General features: G+C 43.1%; 1 protein-coding gene across 17 annotated transcripts in view; it reads right to left on the reverse strand.

The window, feature by feature from the left end:
• The window catches only part of ROBO2 (roundabout guidance receptor 2), an 878643-nt gene that overhangs the window by 428148 nt on the left and 435767 nt on the right, over positions 1-14728 (reverse strand). Inside the window, exon 1 of one of the 17 annotated variants that reach the window (XM_075263384.1) lies at positions 5341-6076. The exons of the other annotated variants lie outside the window; for them this stretch is intronic. Within the exon in view, the coding sequence (XP_075119485.1) occupies positions 5341-5392 (52 nt within the window). The 5' untranslated portion in view covers positions 5393-6076. Of the gene's footprint in view, positions 1-5340; positions 6077-14728 lie in introns of those variants that run through there. 17 annotated transcript variants of the gene reach the window in all.

Below are 14728 nucleotides of genomic sequence, written 5' to 3' on the forward strand. Positions count from 1 at the left end.
TGAATTCTTATGCTAGAGCTTGGGCCCACCGGAGGATCCTCTGGTGCCCCGACGGGTAATGTCTATGGACAAGTGTTGCAGATTGTCAGATGTATTTCCCAAGCATAACTCCATGCTGAATCTATGAGATGGACCGTGCATGATATATGTGACAGCTGCAGGACTGCTATAACATGCTGGAACATAAATGAATGTACATAATATAAGCGTAATACATTAGTGTGAGTCTTATTGATCCTTACACTCATGAATAAAATAATACACTACACCTATACTAGCCTTGAAAGACCTATGGGGAAGATTAGCATCTGACTGAGGTTTACAGGGCACACAAGGCAATGCTCACTGAGTGCAGATGAATGGAATATGTAGATAGATAGATAGATAGATAGATAGATAGATAGATAGATAGATGGATGGATGGATGGATGGATGGATGGATGGATGGATGGATGGATGGATGGATAGATAGATAGGAGATAGATAGATAGATAGATAGATAGATAGATAGATAGATACAATTAGATGTTTGGGTCAGAACAGAGGGGGCGCTATATAATGGCTTTAGCTGTAGGATATTAAGAAGCTTGCACATTGAGGCTTTAGACTGACAGGACCAGGAGGACGGGTCTAGAGTGGCATCTGGCTGTGAAGATTATGAGCTGGCATGTCAATATGTTGTAGTCTGAGTGCAAGTGAGTCAGTCCCGAGCACTTCCAGCAGATCAATAATATGGTGAGAATCAACTAGATCAGCTACACTCAATATAGTCGAGTACATGTCACACCCCTGCAAATGGCCACAACACCAGGACCTCATGCGGTTCTGCTGAAACAAACCCAGATCTAGACAGAACCCTACGGAAGAAATCCTACAGATTCTAGATCCTAACTATTGTATGTGAGATCCAGAAATCTGCAGCTTTTATTACATGCAATGTCCTCATGTACTACAGTTCTACTTCTGTATATAAGAATGGATACATGAAGAGACTGTTTATAGAACTCTAGAGGTAACAATGTTGCATTGTTACAATATTATAACATAGGTTGTATGTTGGTGATATTTTAGGGATAGTATATGGTGATTTGATCTGTCAATATTGGTTTCAATGGCCTTTAGAAGACTAACATTAGGGTGACTGATCATATTTATAGGCTAAGGCCATACATCATGTGACAATATAAAGTCAGAGGAAAACGTAAACCATAAACGCTCGCTTTTTTCATTGCTTTGTGTTTTTATTTTTGACCCCATATAAGTCTATGGTAAATATATAGCATTTTAGCTGGTAGTATTGTGCAGTTTTCTGCAGTGTTTGTTCCCTACCATGTGTGAATGTGAGTCACTTTTTTGGGACAGTGACATGTCACGTTATTTGTCGCTGCCTTTCCACAACATCTAAAAATGTTGCGTTTTGATAATGTTTATGGTGATTTTAATAAACTGTGATATTTTTCTATAATTGCCTATTTGGCCTCTTTTGTTCTGTAGGTTATATATAGGATTATGGGACATCTGTGACAACTCAACCCTCCATCTCCAGCTCACCAGGATCCACACCTGTTCTTGATCTCAACCTCCCAAGGTAACCTGTAGTCTATACAGAGCGATCACCTCCTCTTCCATTATATGACAGTGTTACGCACATCCATCATCTTCATCATTCGCGACTCATCATCCTCCTGTCACTGCACTGACCATGACAGTCCCGAGCTGCCCGGTCTCGCACCCAGTGTCTACACTCAATGAGTTTACAGTTGTGTTCTTCTTCACAGAAACTGCCCCGGGCCCATTCTGCCTCAGTCATGTTTGCTCTTAAACAATAGCAGTCTTACTAACGTGCCATGTGTCAGTCTATCCGCCAATCCAGGAATGTGACACAGGGAACAAAAAGACAATTTTTCGCTGATGATCACATGAAAGAATCACCTCCAAGTATTTGCAGGCTGGATTCGCAGCCAGGATTTACCTTGCTGGACCTGATCACATTATCAGTAGTGGCAGGCTGGAATGCCTATTGACTCAGTGTGCAAACATGCCTTCATCTGCTTCATAAATGAAGCTCAAGCCATCAAAGAGCAAGTCTACAGTAGGACTGGTGAAGTCAATAGCTTCAGCTAGACGCGCCTGCCATGCACAGGACACAGTATATAATGCACATACTGTATATAACCAGCTTGTCTGTGCACATGGCATAGTTGGCATTCCAGGGAGATCTATCTTGAGGCTATGGTGGCATCACTGAAGAGCAGATAACCCATGTCCTATATGACTTACAAACACTCATGGTCAATAATTTGGCATCTGACACATATATAGATACATATATATCCTGACTGTTTATGGCTGTAGTTTTCCAATGGGAATGCCAGCACGTGGTATGGTTCACAGTAGTATAGTATATAGTAATGTATCTATACTGTATACATCGCAATATATGGGTTTATATGTAAAATGTATCAGATCATAGGCACATACATATCTAATGAACACAGATAGATAGATAGATAGATAGATAGATAGATAGATAGATAGGAGATAGATAGATATGAGACAGATATGATAGATAGATAGATAGATAGATAGATAGATAGATAGGAGATAGATAGATAGATAGATAGATAGATAGGAGATAGATAGATATGAGACAGATATGATAGATAGATAGATAGATAGATAGATAGATAGATAGATAGACAGGAGATAGATAGATAGATAGATAGATAGATAGATAGATAGATAGATAGATATGAGACAGATATGATAGATAGATAGATAGATAGATAGATAGGAGATAGATAGATAGAAGATAGATAGATAGGAGATAGATAGATAGATAGATAGATAGATAGTGTATATACATATGCTATATATCATGTCTTTATATAAGATCTGCACTCAGAATGTGATATTGACCTGCCCATATGTAGATGTAGCAGAGCCTAATCTGTCATTTAACCCTTGTCTGTAATACAGCATGTAACTATATGACACTGTATGGAAATATCACCATACTATCAGAATCACATACACCTTCAGCCCTACCACATACAGTAAAAGAATCTTAAGCCTTCAACATTTCACAAATTCATCTTTGCTATTTCAATGTCAACAGTGCAACTCAGCTCTACTCTATCCAGTCTATCTATACAGTAACCCAATCTACATCTGATGAATTCATCTTTGCCCTATCCGTGTCCATGATTGACAAATCCAGCTCTGCTACGTTTGGCCATCTCCATGTTGCTCCATCTGACAATTCGTCTCTGCGACATCCATATGTGTGTGTACCTGAATATTGCCAATCATCATAGTCACATCAAAGAGGAGCCTATCCAAATATATAAGCACATTCCAATACTCAGCGGTGCCAGATCTCATGTTGGATCCCTGCCATTCCCTAAAATAACTTTATTCATCTGATTCCTATTCCGGGCTCTTTCTGCACACGGTTTGCACCATAGAATATCATGACTGTCATTAGCTCTTTCAATACTAGGACTATGAGGAGATGAATGCAGCCCCATTTCCAGCAGCGGACCCCCTGGATGTCTGGAGACCTCCCCTCTATAGTGTTCACTTCTCAATCACAAGTTATAGGAAATCTGAAAACCTGTAAATCCCATAAAGCCGGCTCAGTGACATGTAATAACCAGTGCTCTGCTGGAGGGAACTTCTTGAACCCGGTCCTTAATAAGTAGGCAGTGTGTGAACAAAGGCCATACAGATGTGCAATGAAGTTGACTTATAGGGTTGCACAGGCTTTTGTTCTTAAAATGATTTTCGCTGTAGGAGAAGCTAATATGATTTTCTTTCCACCTCAATCCACTTACTGAGCTTTCTCCCCATTCAGACATATGAGTGCAGGCTGTCAGTGCACAGGAGAGGACTAGCTGACAGCCTGAACTATTTATATACATACCAGTCTATAAATTGAGTTATATTTCATCATCAAGGCTTGGGCTGCTGCAGAACCTCTTGGTCGAGAAAGACTTAATATAACCCATGAGGATAGCATTTGAGTTTATGTAGCTTCCAGCATCTTTATTCATTAATTTGATCACTAAAGAGGCTGTGCAGCAGCAACCACAAAATTCAGGGTATATAGAATAGGCAGCTCCAAGCAGTCAGAGTGATATTTAAAGAGGTTCTGCAGCAGCTAAATGAAACCAAATGGATCCAAATAAGTCAGACCCAGACAGGCAAAGAAGCTCTGCAGCAGCTACTGCAAATTCAGCTTGAGCTATTAAATATAGGCGGGTACGTGCAGTTTAAGGAGGTTCTGCAGCAGCTAGATGAACAAAATGAACCAATCAAGTCATATGATATAAGGGTGGGTTTTTTTTTTATACAGTACCACCCTTACTGGCCAGCCACTTTCAGCCTCCATGTAGCCCCTTCCCTCACCTATAGCCTATACCTGCCTGGGTCACTGAGCAGCTTACACATATGTAATACAGTAATATGGGTCACTTGCAGTCATCACCACCTATGCCCATTACTGCCTGGCACATTTAAAGAAGCTCTGCAGCAGCTGCCACAAATCCAGTTTGATCCATTATGTATAGAGTAGGCAGGTACATGCAATCATAGTGCTGTTTAAAGAGGTTCTGCAACAGTTTAATGAACCACATTGAACTAACCAGGTCAAATGAATAAAGGGTATGTGTTTTTTTTATCACCTATAGCCCACTATCGCATTGCCCAACCAGTTACAGGTAGCCCACCACCTCACTTATATCCTATACCTGCCTGGATCACTGACCTGCTGCTCACAGGTATAATGCAGTATTGTGGTTCACTTACAGTCATCACCCCTGATGCCCATTACTAAAGAAGTTCTGCAGCAGATATCGAAATTCTTATATATAGGGCAGACTGGAATAAGCAGTCAAAGTGATGTTTAAAGAGGTTCTGCAGCAGTTAAATAAACCAATTAGGTCCTATGAATAAAAGATATGTGTATTTATTACGTGTATCACACTACCAGTACATGTGCCCCACTATATCCAGCTGTAGCCTACAGGTAGCCCTATACCTGACCTCTAGCCTACACCTGCCAGGGTCACTGAGCTGCTATACTCCGATATAACACAGTAATGTGGCTCACTTGCAGCCATCACCCACTCTGCCCATTACTGCCCGGCACCTATACCATCCATAGTACTCCGGATCAGGAAAGACAGGGTGCTTATTGGAACCATCCCTACAAGCCAGAGCCACAAAGCAAGGTATTTGACTTCTTCCAAGTCTCCTAATACCATCCATGTGTGCAGAGCAGAAGTCTCAAGAATGCACAGCACTTGCCAGAAACATAGAAAGAATCGTGTAACTTACCAAGAACCTGACATAAGAATCCACACAGCAGGACTGGAACAAGTAGACCCATGTTCACATAGTAATAGACATCCAAGTAAGAGAGTGAGCCCCAATTCCAGTAATAGAAGACACCCAAGAAGCCTGGAGGATCAGCAAAAACTTTAGTCTTCCCCAGAAGAGGTGTTCTTCAATGAGACATTGCTGCTCAGTACTTTCTGCCCCATCAGACCCCAAACCATGCTTAACCTATATCCTAGGTGGTCATCTTTGGAGTCTTCTCCTTCCCACCAAGATAGACCAGAAATAAAGATCCTCCTTGAGAAAGTGGTCCAGAACTTGTGCTGCAGATTGTATGTGATTGTTGCCTCTCAGACCTGCAGAGCAGTCACCAAAAGCAGTGCTGGGTGATGTCCCCTCTCATGTCCTTCCAAAATGACAGGGAGGTGTGTGCATTGTGCTGTATTCCTGAAGGTGCACAGTGTAGATGTCATTCAGTAGCCACACAGCAGCAGCAGCAGCAGCTCCGGGCTCTGCACTAGTCCTGGTAGCCCAGCCCTCCTGTGTCACTCCTCTGGTGGATGCTCCTTCTCCCTCAGCCCAGCACCAGTGCCTGCTCACTCTGGGACCTGGCTCAGCTTTCCAGGCAAACACTTGGAGAAGGGGAGGAGGGTTGACAGGAGCTGAGACCTGACTGTGTGATGCTGAGGGAAAGGGGTAGTGATATTGCACTCATCTGCATCAGGATATCACTCCTCTACCCATATAGGATCATGCATCAGACAATCCACAGCACAAGCCCTTCTGTATAGGACATGTGCAGGGCTGGCATGCAAATCTTACACAGATCCCCACCTTACAAGATTCCTAAAGATGCTTTGTATCAAGGAAGCTAATCAGATTCTTTTGAAAAAAAATATATTTCTGATGCTGCTGCAGAACCTCTTGCTAAATAAATGAGGATTACAATTTTAGTTTAGTGTTTAGAGGCTGTCTATGAATGGGTGTATGGGGTTGTAGATAGGGGTGGTGGGGGAGAATGGGCTCATGGGGTATACACCCTACTGGATGCTAGGGGGCGCTATCCAGCCTCTCTGTGTTAGTCAGGGTATTTAGGTAATGTAGTAGGGCAGAAAATTCTATATTAATCTTTGGTGAATGAAAGCCAAACTACATATCATATACAACAGTATATAGATACTATATATCTCTCCGATCTATATGTCTGTATGCATATATGTATATACAGTATCTATCTATGAGTGTGCAGTTATTTACAGCATACATATATATGTATTTGTGTGTATGTGTGCATATATATATATATATAGTATCTATATACTGTATATCTGTGTATTTATATATTGTATACATACAACATATATGTATATATTGTATGTGTACGTATATATTGTATATCTGTGTGTGTACGCAGATATACTACATGTGTATCTATGCGTATATATACTGTATGTCTATACTGTGATTGTGCATGTATATATATGCGTGTGTGTGTATGAGTGTATTTACAGCATATAAGTGTGTGTATATATCTGTGTGTGCATATGTTGTATATTTATATGAGTGTGCGCACATATATTGTAAATGTGTGTGTATATATAATATGTGTGAGCATTTATTGTGTGCGTATATACTGTATATATATGTATATGCTGTAAGTGTCTGTATATATACATTTGTAATCTGCATACACATCAGTCTGTCAGTCCCTGTTTAGGGCACTTTACCATGAGACACTAACACTCCAGCTCTGCTACATCCCACACAGTACACTGCTGTACAAACACATGCAGATTATACACATATGTGCAGTGATTCCTTGTTTAGCCCATGTGTGACAGATGATAATTCTGGATGAATTGAGTCCAGACCACCATCCAGCCAGCAGCAGCACAATGATGGCTCCCTGTGTAGTGACAGCCCTGCACAGTGTGTCATGCAGAATAGCTGCACACTGACTGATCATGATGGACTGCCCCTCCATTGTCTTATCAAATAAGCTGGGATTGATCTGCTCTGGAGCTGTTTATTGCTGCAAATTGATCATGAGCAACACTTCTATAGTGATTACATATGTATATCCAGCATATAGCTGTCCATTGTTATTACACCCTGTAGATCATTGTATAATACAGTGATATAGAAGGTAATAGGAAACAATGCAAACATCTATCCTAGTGTAACATGGAGTAAGGCTATGTAATTGCTCTGCCTTTTATCAGGGCTGTGCAGAACAAGTTAGGGCAGACCATACCCTGACATTCCAGTCTCAAGACCCTGGATCATCTAGTCTATACAGGATTATATGCAGGTCTTATATACATTGTATATGCCACCATATGACCATAGGGGGGTCTGACTGCTGCACCCCACACAGGTTGTTTTGCATTTCCAGGCATAGTGCTTAAGTCAACTAAAAATATGCACCCCATACATGCCAATGAGGTCTCTGCTACCCTGTTCACCTGCATTGGATGTTATATAGTATGTTTTTTTCCAGCAGTATGTCATTTACTTTGGACACCTCAATGAATAGCAATCTGACTAGTGCTTGTGCGGATCTGCTGCAGAAATATAAGGGTAAACTCTAGGATTTCTGTAGTAGAAATACATATCAGATTTTACTGCAAGGTGTCCCAAGAAGCAGCAAAAAATCTTATAGATAGATAGATAGATAGATAGATAGATAGATAGATAGATGGATGGCTAGATAGATAGATAACATATGGATGCAAAGACATGGATGGATAGATGGATGGATACAGGGGAGCAGTTATAGGGGGAGCAGAGGCAGCAGTTGCTACAAGGTCCTAGACCCTAAGCGGGCCCCAAAGGCACCCCAAAATTTTGCACTATTCTAAATGGTACAATTTAATCCTCTGGATGGATAGATAGATAGATAGATAGATAGATAGATAGGAGATAGATAGATAGATAGATAGATAGATAGATAGATAGATAGATGGATGGATGGATGGATGGATGGATGGATGGATGGATGGATGGATAGATAGATAGATAGATAGATAGATAGATAGATAGATAGATAGATAGATAGATAGATAGATAGATAGGAGATAGATAGATAGATAGGAGATAGATAGATAGATAGATGGATGGATGGATGGATGGATGGATGGATAGATAGATAATAGATAGATATGGTATTCCTAGACAGATTAGACAGCTATGAGGTGAGCTGATCCACATCTTGCACTAGGAGATTTGTTGCTTCCGAGCAGTCCAGTAAAATCACAGTCTAAGGTGAGATTTTGATTTAGAGGGTTTCCTAAGATCAAAAGGGTTTTGACATTGCAGGTCCGGCCTGTGTGAAGAGGTGGATGTGTGTGATCTCTGGAGCTGTTTGATGTTTGCACTGATGATTAGACAGAGTAACAGGACAGGCAGCATTATCTGCTGGGGAGTCAAGGGCTCACAATGAGCACACACCAAAATCTTCATGAAGCTTTAGCTCCCCCTACTGGACATTGTTGTAATGCATGGCCTCTGTGCTGAAAATTCCTCTTTTGTTTCAACTAGGTTGTGATCTGCAATAAGCTGGTACAAAACAGGGCTGTATTATTAATATCTACAACAACCTGGATATTGAAGCGAGTTATTGTATGTAATATCGCTGACAGTAAAAATACACATTATGATCATAATGATAACAACAGGATATATATTAGACGCCATATAGTTCTCTTTCGGTCTAAATTAAGAAGTTGGGCCTCCACCTATTATACTCTGAAGAGACCCCAGGGTATATGCAATGTCTGTTGCTGCATATGCATATGTATTTACTGCAATGTATGTTGCTGCGGCCATATTAGCTTGTCCCATGCAACAAAACCAAAAGAATTTGGGATATTCTGGTGGATCCGTCTCGAGACCAAGCAGTATCAATATTAGCCAATACGTCTTGTAAGACTCCTCAGCATTATGAAGATCTCTGGTCTGTTCTTTGCATACTGTCAAATCTTATTCTAATCCAACACGCCACGCTTGTCACATGACAGATAACGTTTCTAGGGTATGTTTCCTATACGCCACATAATGCCATTATCTCTCCACCGAAACACATTAGTAAGAAATAATCCGACTTCTTAGTGATGCAAATGAGTTTACTCATAATCTGACCACAAAAGCTCCAAATAAGCAGATCTGTCACCAAACCGGAGCGTCGGTCACAAACTTTACATCATAATGTGATAATACCGGGAAACTATAGGCCTGAGCGGCGGGGAGTGTGATATAGAATATCAGTCCATATGCTCACAGGACACTATGCATTCAGCAGAAAAGCGGCTGGGTAACCGTGCCTATTCATGTAGAGGATTACCATGTAAATACTCATCTGCCACTTACAGGAGTCACAGCCCCAGAGAAAGGGGGTCACTTGGTTTTTACAGGATCTAAAACCAGGCCGAGGTGTAAACTGATGCAAAACAGGGGCCAATTATAATACTGGCATCCAGTGGCGTAACTAGGAATGGCGGCGCCCCATTGCGAACTTTTGACATGCCCCCCCCTCCCCAACCGACACCAAAGACCTCGACCGACCCCCTCCTCCGCATTCCTGTGCGCTCTATTATGTCCCTTAGTGGCCCCTACACATACTATTATGTCCCATAGTGGTCCCTGCACACAGTATTATGTCCCATAGTGGTCCCTGCACACAGTATTATGTCCCATAGTGGCCCCTGCACACAGTATTATCCCCCATAGTGGCCCCTGCACACAGTATTATACCCCATAGTGGCCCCTGCACACAGTATTATCCCCCATAGTGGCCCCTGCACACAGTATTATGTCCCATAGTGGCTCCTGCACACAGTATTATACCCCATAGTGGCCCCTGCACACAGTATTATCCCCCATAGTGGCCCCTGCACACAGTATTATGTCCCATAGTGGTCCCTGCACACAGTATTATCCCCCATAGTGGCCCCTGCACACAGTATTATACCCCATAGTGGCCCCTGCACACAGTATTATCCCCCATAGTGGCCCCTGTACACAGTATTATGTCCCATAGTGGCCCCTGCACACAGTATTATCCCCCATAGTGGCCCCTGCACACAGTATTATACCCCATAGTGGCCCCTGCACACAGTATTATGCCCCATAGTGGCCCCTGCACACAGTATTATGTCCCATAGTGGCCCCTGCACACAGTATTATGCCCCATAGTGACCCCTGCACACAGTATTATCCCCCATAGTGGCCCCTGCACACAGTATTATGTCCCATAGTGGCCCCTGCACACAGTATTATCCCCCATAGTGGCCCCTGCACACAGTATTATACCCCATAGTGGCCCCTGCACACAGTATTATCCCCCATAGTGGCCCCTGCACACAGTATTATACCCCATAGTGGCCCCTGCACACAGTATTATCCCCCATAGTGGCCCCTGCACACAGTATTATCCCCCATAGTGGCTCCTGCACACAGTATTATCCCCCATAGTGGCCCCTGCACACAGTATTATTTCCCATAGCGGTCCCTGCACACAGTATTATCCCCCATAGTGGCCCCTGCACACAGTATTATGTCCCATAGTGGCCCCTGCACACAGTATTATACCCCATAGTGGCCCCTGCACACAGTATTATGTCCCATAGTGGCCCCTGCACACAGTATTATGTCCAATAGTGGCCCCTGCACACAGTATTATGTCCAATAGTGGCCCCTGCACACAGTATTATGTCCCCATAGTGGCCCCTGCACACAGTATTATGTCCCCATAGTGGCCCCTGCACACAGTATTATCCCCCATAGTGGCCCCTGCACACAGTGTTTCTTACCTGTTCCCCGGCTCCTACGCTGTCGGCCTCCACTGCTGTTCTTCTTCAATGACGTCGGACATCACATGACCCGGGGCGCAGGCCGGGTTCATGTGACGTCAGAGACGTCAGACAACTAGGACGGAGGCCTGGCGGGATCGTGGAGAGGTAAGTACCAGTGTTTTTTATGTTTCTTACCTCTCCCGAGCCTCCGATCATTATACTCGGGGGTCTGCAGAGACCCTGAGTATAATGATAGTGTTTGTGGGGCCTGCGGTGTCACTTACCGATCCCGACCCAGCCAGGATCGGTAAGTAAATAGGGCCTGTAACGGCCTATAAAAAAAAATGTAGCGGTAGCGGCTGTCACCGGGCCCCCTAATATCCCGGGCCCTGTGGCAGCCGCTACCACTGCTACCACGGTAGTTACGTCTCTGCTGGCATCTTCATCTTACGGAACACGGCGACGTTTGGTTTCAAGATCTGGGCGCAAACTTTGCACCTGCTATAGCGAATGAAGTGGTGGAATCCATCTCCTTCTACAAGCATGGCCTTAGGTGGGCGACTGTGGCTAGGTCCTCACTCATAATGAGCTAAGGCTTTGGTCACACCTGTGTTGAGTGACTGTTCGGGGATTCTGTTCCCCATTCCGTGCCTCATTCCGGGCGGAAACCCAAGCGGACCTGAAGAACAGAAACTCCAACGTAGGTGTGAACCTAGAGTAAGTATGCTTTGTGTACTTGTGTGCCTTGTGTTTTGGCTACATGAACATGGCGGTGTCCATGTTGCCGGGTCGTGATTGAACAGCACAGACGGTACATGAATGACACCCCATTTACTGGTCTCAGTGAGCAGCAAAATGGACGGGAATAGGACTTACCTATAGGTTTGATTCAGCCTTGTGGCTCATACACGGGGGCCATGGAACTGAATGGGTCATTGTGCTGACCGTGAGAACCACCGCTAGCACACTTGCAGTACACATGGTCATGTTCACAAGGTAAATGATAAAATGATGAGAAACTGAAGCAGATTTCCTCAGATTCCTCTTCATTGTCCATGCATCAGGCTCCATGAGGAGGAAAACTGAAGTATAGTTAGTATGTTCTGGAAAGTCGATCATGATTCTATGAACGGGAGAGAACCCGACTGTGTCCATTGATAACAGGTGGTGTTGCCTTGACGCCGCTCGAGGTAAGTCTTCGCATGCTACGGTCCAATACCTTATAACCAAGCTGGGCTGTCAAAGTCTCCCATCACTTTTCAGGTCTCCTGTATGGACCTTTATGGCAACTGTTGTGCCACCTGTCAGTGCCAGTCTGTTGTTGGAGAATGGGCTTTACCCAAACCTTGGCGTGCGTCTGAGAAGTGGGACCCATGTGAGCTACGTGTGACACCTATGTGAACATGGAGACTGCTGCGGGTAGTCGCTGACTACTACTCCCGGCTGAGAAACCGATCTTAACTTTCATTGTGATTGAAGAACTGTCATCCGGGCAGATTTATTAAAGTGTCAAAAAGCACAACTGTCTTGGTTGGCCATGACAACCGAACGCGACGCAGCTTTTCATTTTTCCGGAGTAGATTTGTGGAGGCCGATCGCCTGCACCGAGACAACACCACTGTCCCATTGGAGTCTATAAACTTGTGGTAAGTAAACAAGTGAACCCCATAGATCTAATATTGATGAATTATCCGAAGGATCCAGGTAACCCCTTTAACTTCGGTGCCAAGTTACTACCTCAGTAAAGTCCGAGCAACAACGAGACCTGCAAGAGTATGCAAGTTTTTTTTTTTTTACCAAATCTTTTAAGCATCAGAGTCGCGGGGACCCCGTGGCCCCAAGACAAGATAAGAGCAGACCCCACCAACATCCCCCCATATGGTGTCCTGAAGGGACGGCCTCCCCATTCATCTATACTGCAAATATACAGTCCTATGAAAAAGTTTGGGCACCCCTATTAATCTTAATCATTTTTTGTTCTAAATATTTTGGTGTTTGCAACAGCCATTTCAGTTTGATATATCTAATAACTGATGGACACAGTAATATTTCAGGATTGAAATGAGGTTTATTGTACTAACAGAAAATGTGCAATATGCATTAAACCAAAATTTGACCGGTGCAAAAGTATGGGCACCCTTATCATTTTATTGATTTGAATTCCCCTAACTACTTTTTACTGACTTACTGAAGCACAAAATTGGTTTTGTAACCTCAGTGAGCTTTGAACTTCATAGCCAGATGTATCCAATCATAAGAAAAGGTATTTAAGGTGGCCAATTGCAAGTTGTTCTACTATTTGAATCTCCTCTGAAGAGTGGCATCATGGGCTACTCAAAACAACTCTCAAATGATCTGAAAACAAAGATTGTTCAACATAGTTGTTCAGGGGAAGGATACAAAAAGTTGTCTCAGAGATTTAACCTGTCAGTTTCCACTGTGAGGAACATAGTAAGGAAATGGAAGACCACAGGGACAGTTCTTGTTAAGCCCAGAAGTGGCAGGCCAAGAAAAATATCAGAAAGGCAGAGAAGAAGAATGGTGAGAACAGTCAAGGACAATCCACAGACCACCTCCAAAGAGCTGCAGCATCATCTTGCTGCAGATGGTGTCACTGTGCATCGGTCAACTATACAGCGCACTTTGCACAAATAGAAGCTGTATGGGAGAGTGATGAGAAAGAAGCCGTTTCTGCACGTACGCCACAAATAGAGTTGCCTGAGGTATGAAAAAGCACATTTGGACAAGGCAGCTTCATTTTGGAAACAAAAATTGAGTTGTTTGGTTATAAAAAAAGGCGTTATGCATGGCGTCCAAAAAGAAACAGCATTCCAAGAAAAACACATGGTACCCACTGTAAAATTTGGTGGAGGTTCCATCATGCTTTGGGGCTGTGTGGCCAATGCCGGCATCGGGAATCTTGTTAAAGTTGAGGGTCGCATGGATTCCACTCAGTATCAGCAGATTCTTGAGAATAATGTTCAAGAATCAGTGACGAAGTTGAAGTTACGCCGGGGATGGATATTTCAGCAAGACAATGATCCAAAACACCGCTCCAAATCCTCAGGCATTCATGCACAGGAACAATTACAATGTTCTGGAATGGCCATCCCAGTCCCCAGACCTGAATATCATTGAACATCTGTGGGATGATTTGAAGCGGGCTGTCCATGCTCGGTGACCATCTAACTTAACTGAACTTGAATTGTTTGTCCAAAATACCTTTATCCAGGATCCAGGAACTGATTAAAAGCTACAGGAAGCGACTAGAGGCTGTTATCTTTGCAAAAGGAGGATGTACTAAATATTAATGTCACTTTTCTGTTGAGGTGCCCATACTTTTGCACCGGTCAAATTTTGGTTTAATGCATATTGCGCATTTTCTGTTAGTACAATAAACCTCATTTCAATCCTGAAATATTACTGTGTCCATCAGTTATTAGATATATCAAACTGAAATGGCTGTTGCAAATACCAAAATATTTAGAACTAAAAATGATTAAGATTAATAGGGGTGCCCAAACTTTTTCATAGGACTGTATGTATCAGAGACAGGGGCGTAACTACTGTAGAGGCAGCGGAGGCGGCTGCTACAG

This window comes from Leptodactylus fuscus, chromosome 2 (genome assembly GCF_031893055.1).
Source record: "Leptodactylus fuscus isolate aLepFus1 chromosome 2, aLepFus1.hap2, whole genome shotgun sequence".
Taxonomy (NCBI): domain Eukaryota; kingdom Metazoa; phylum Chordata; class Amphibia; order Anura; family Leptodactylidae; genus Leptodactylus; species Leptodactylus fuscus.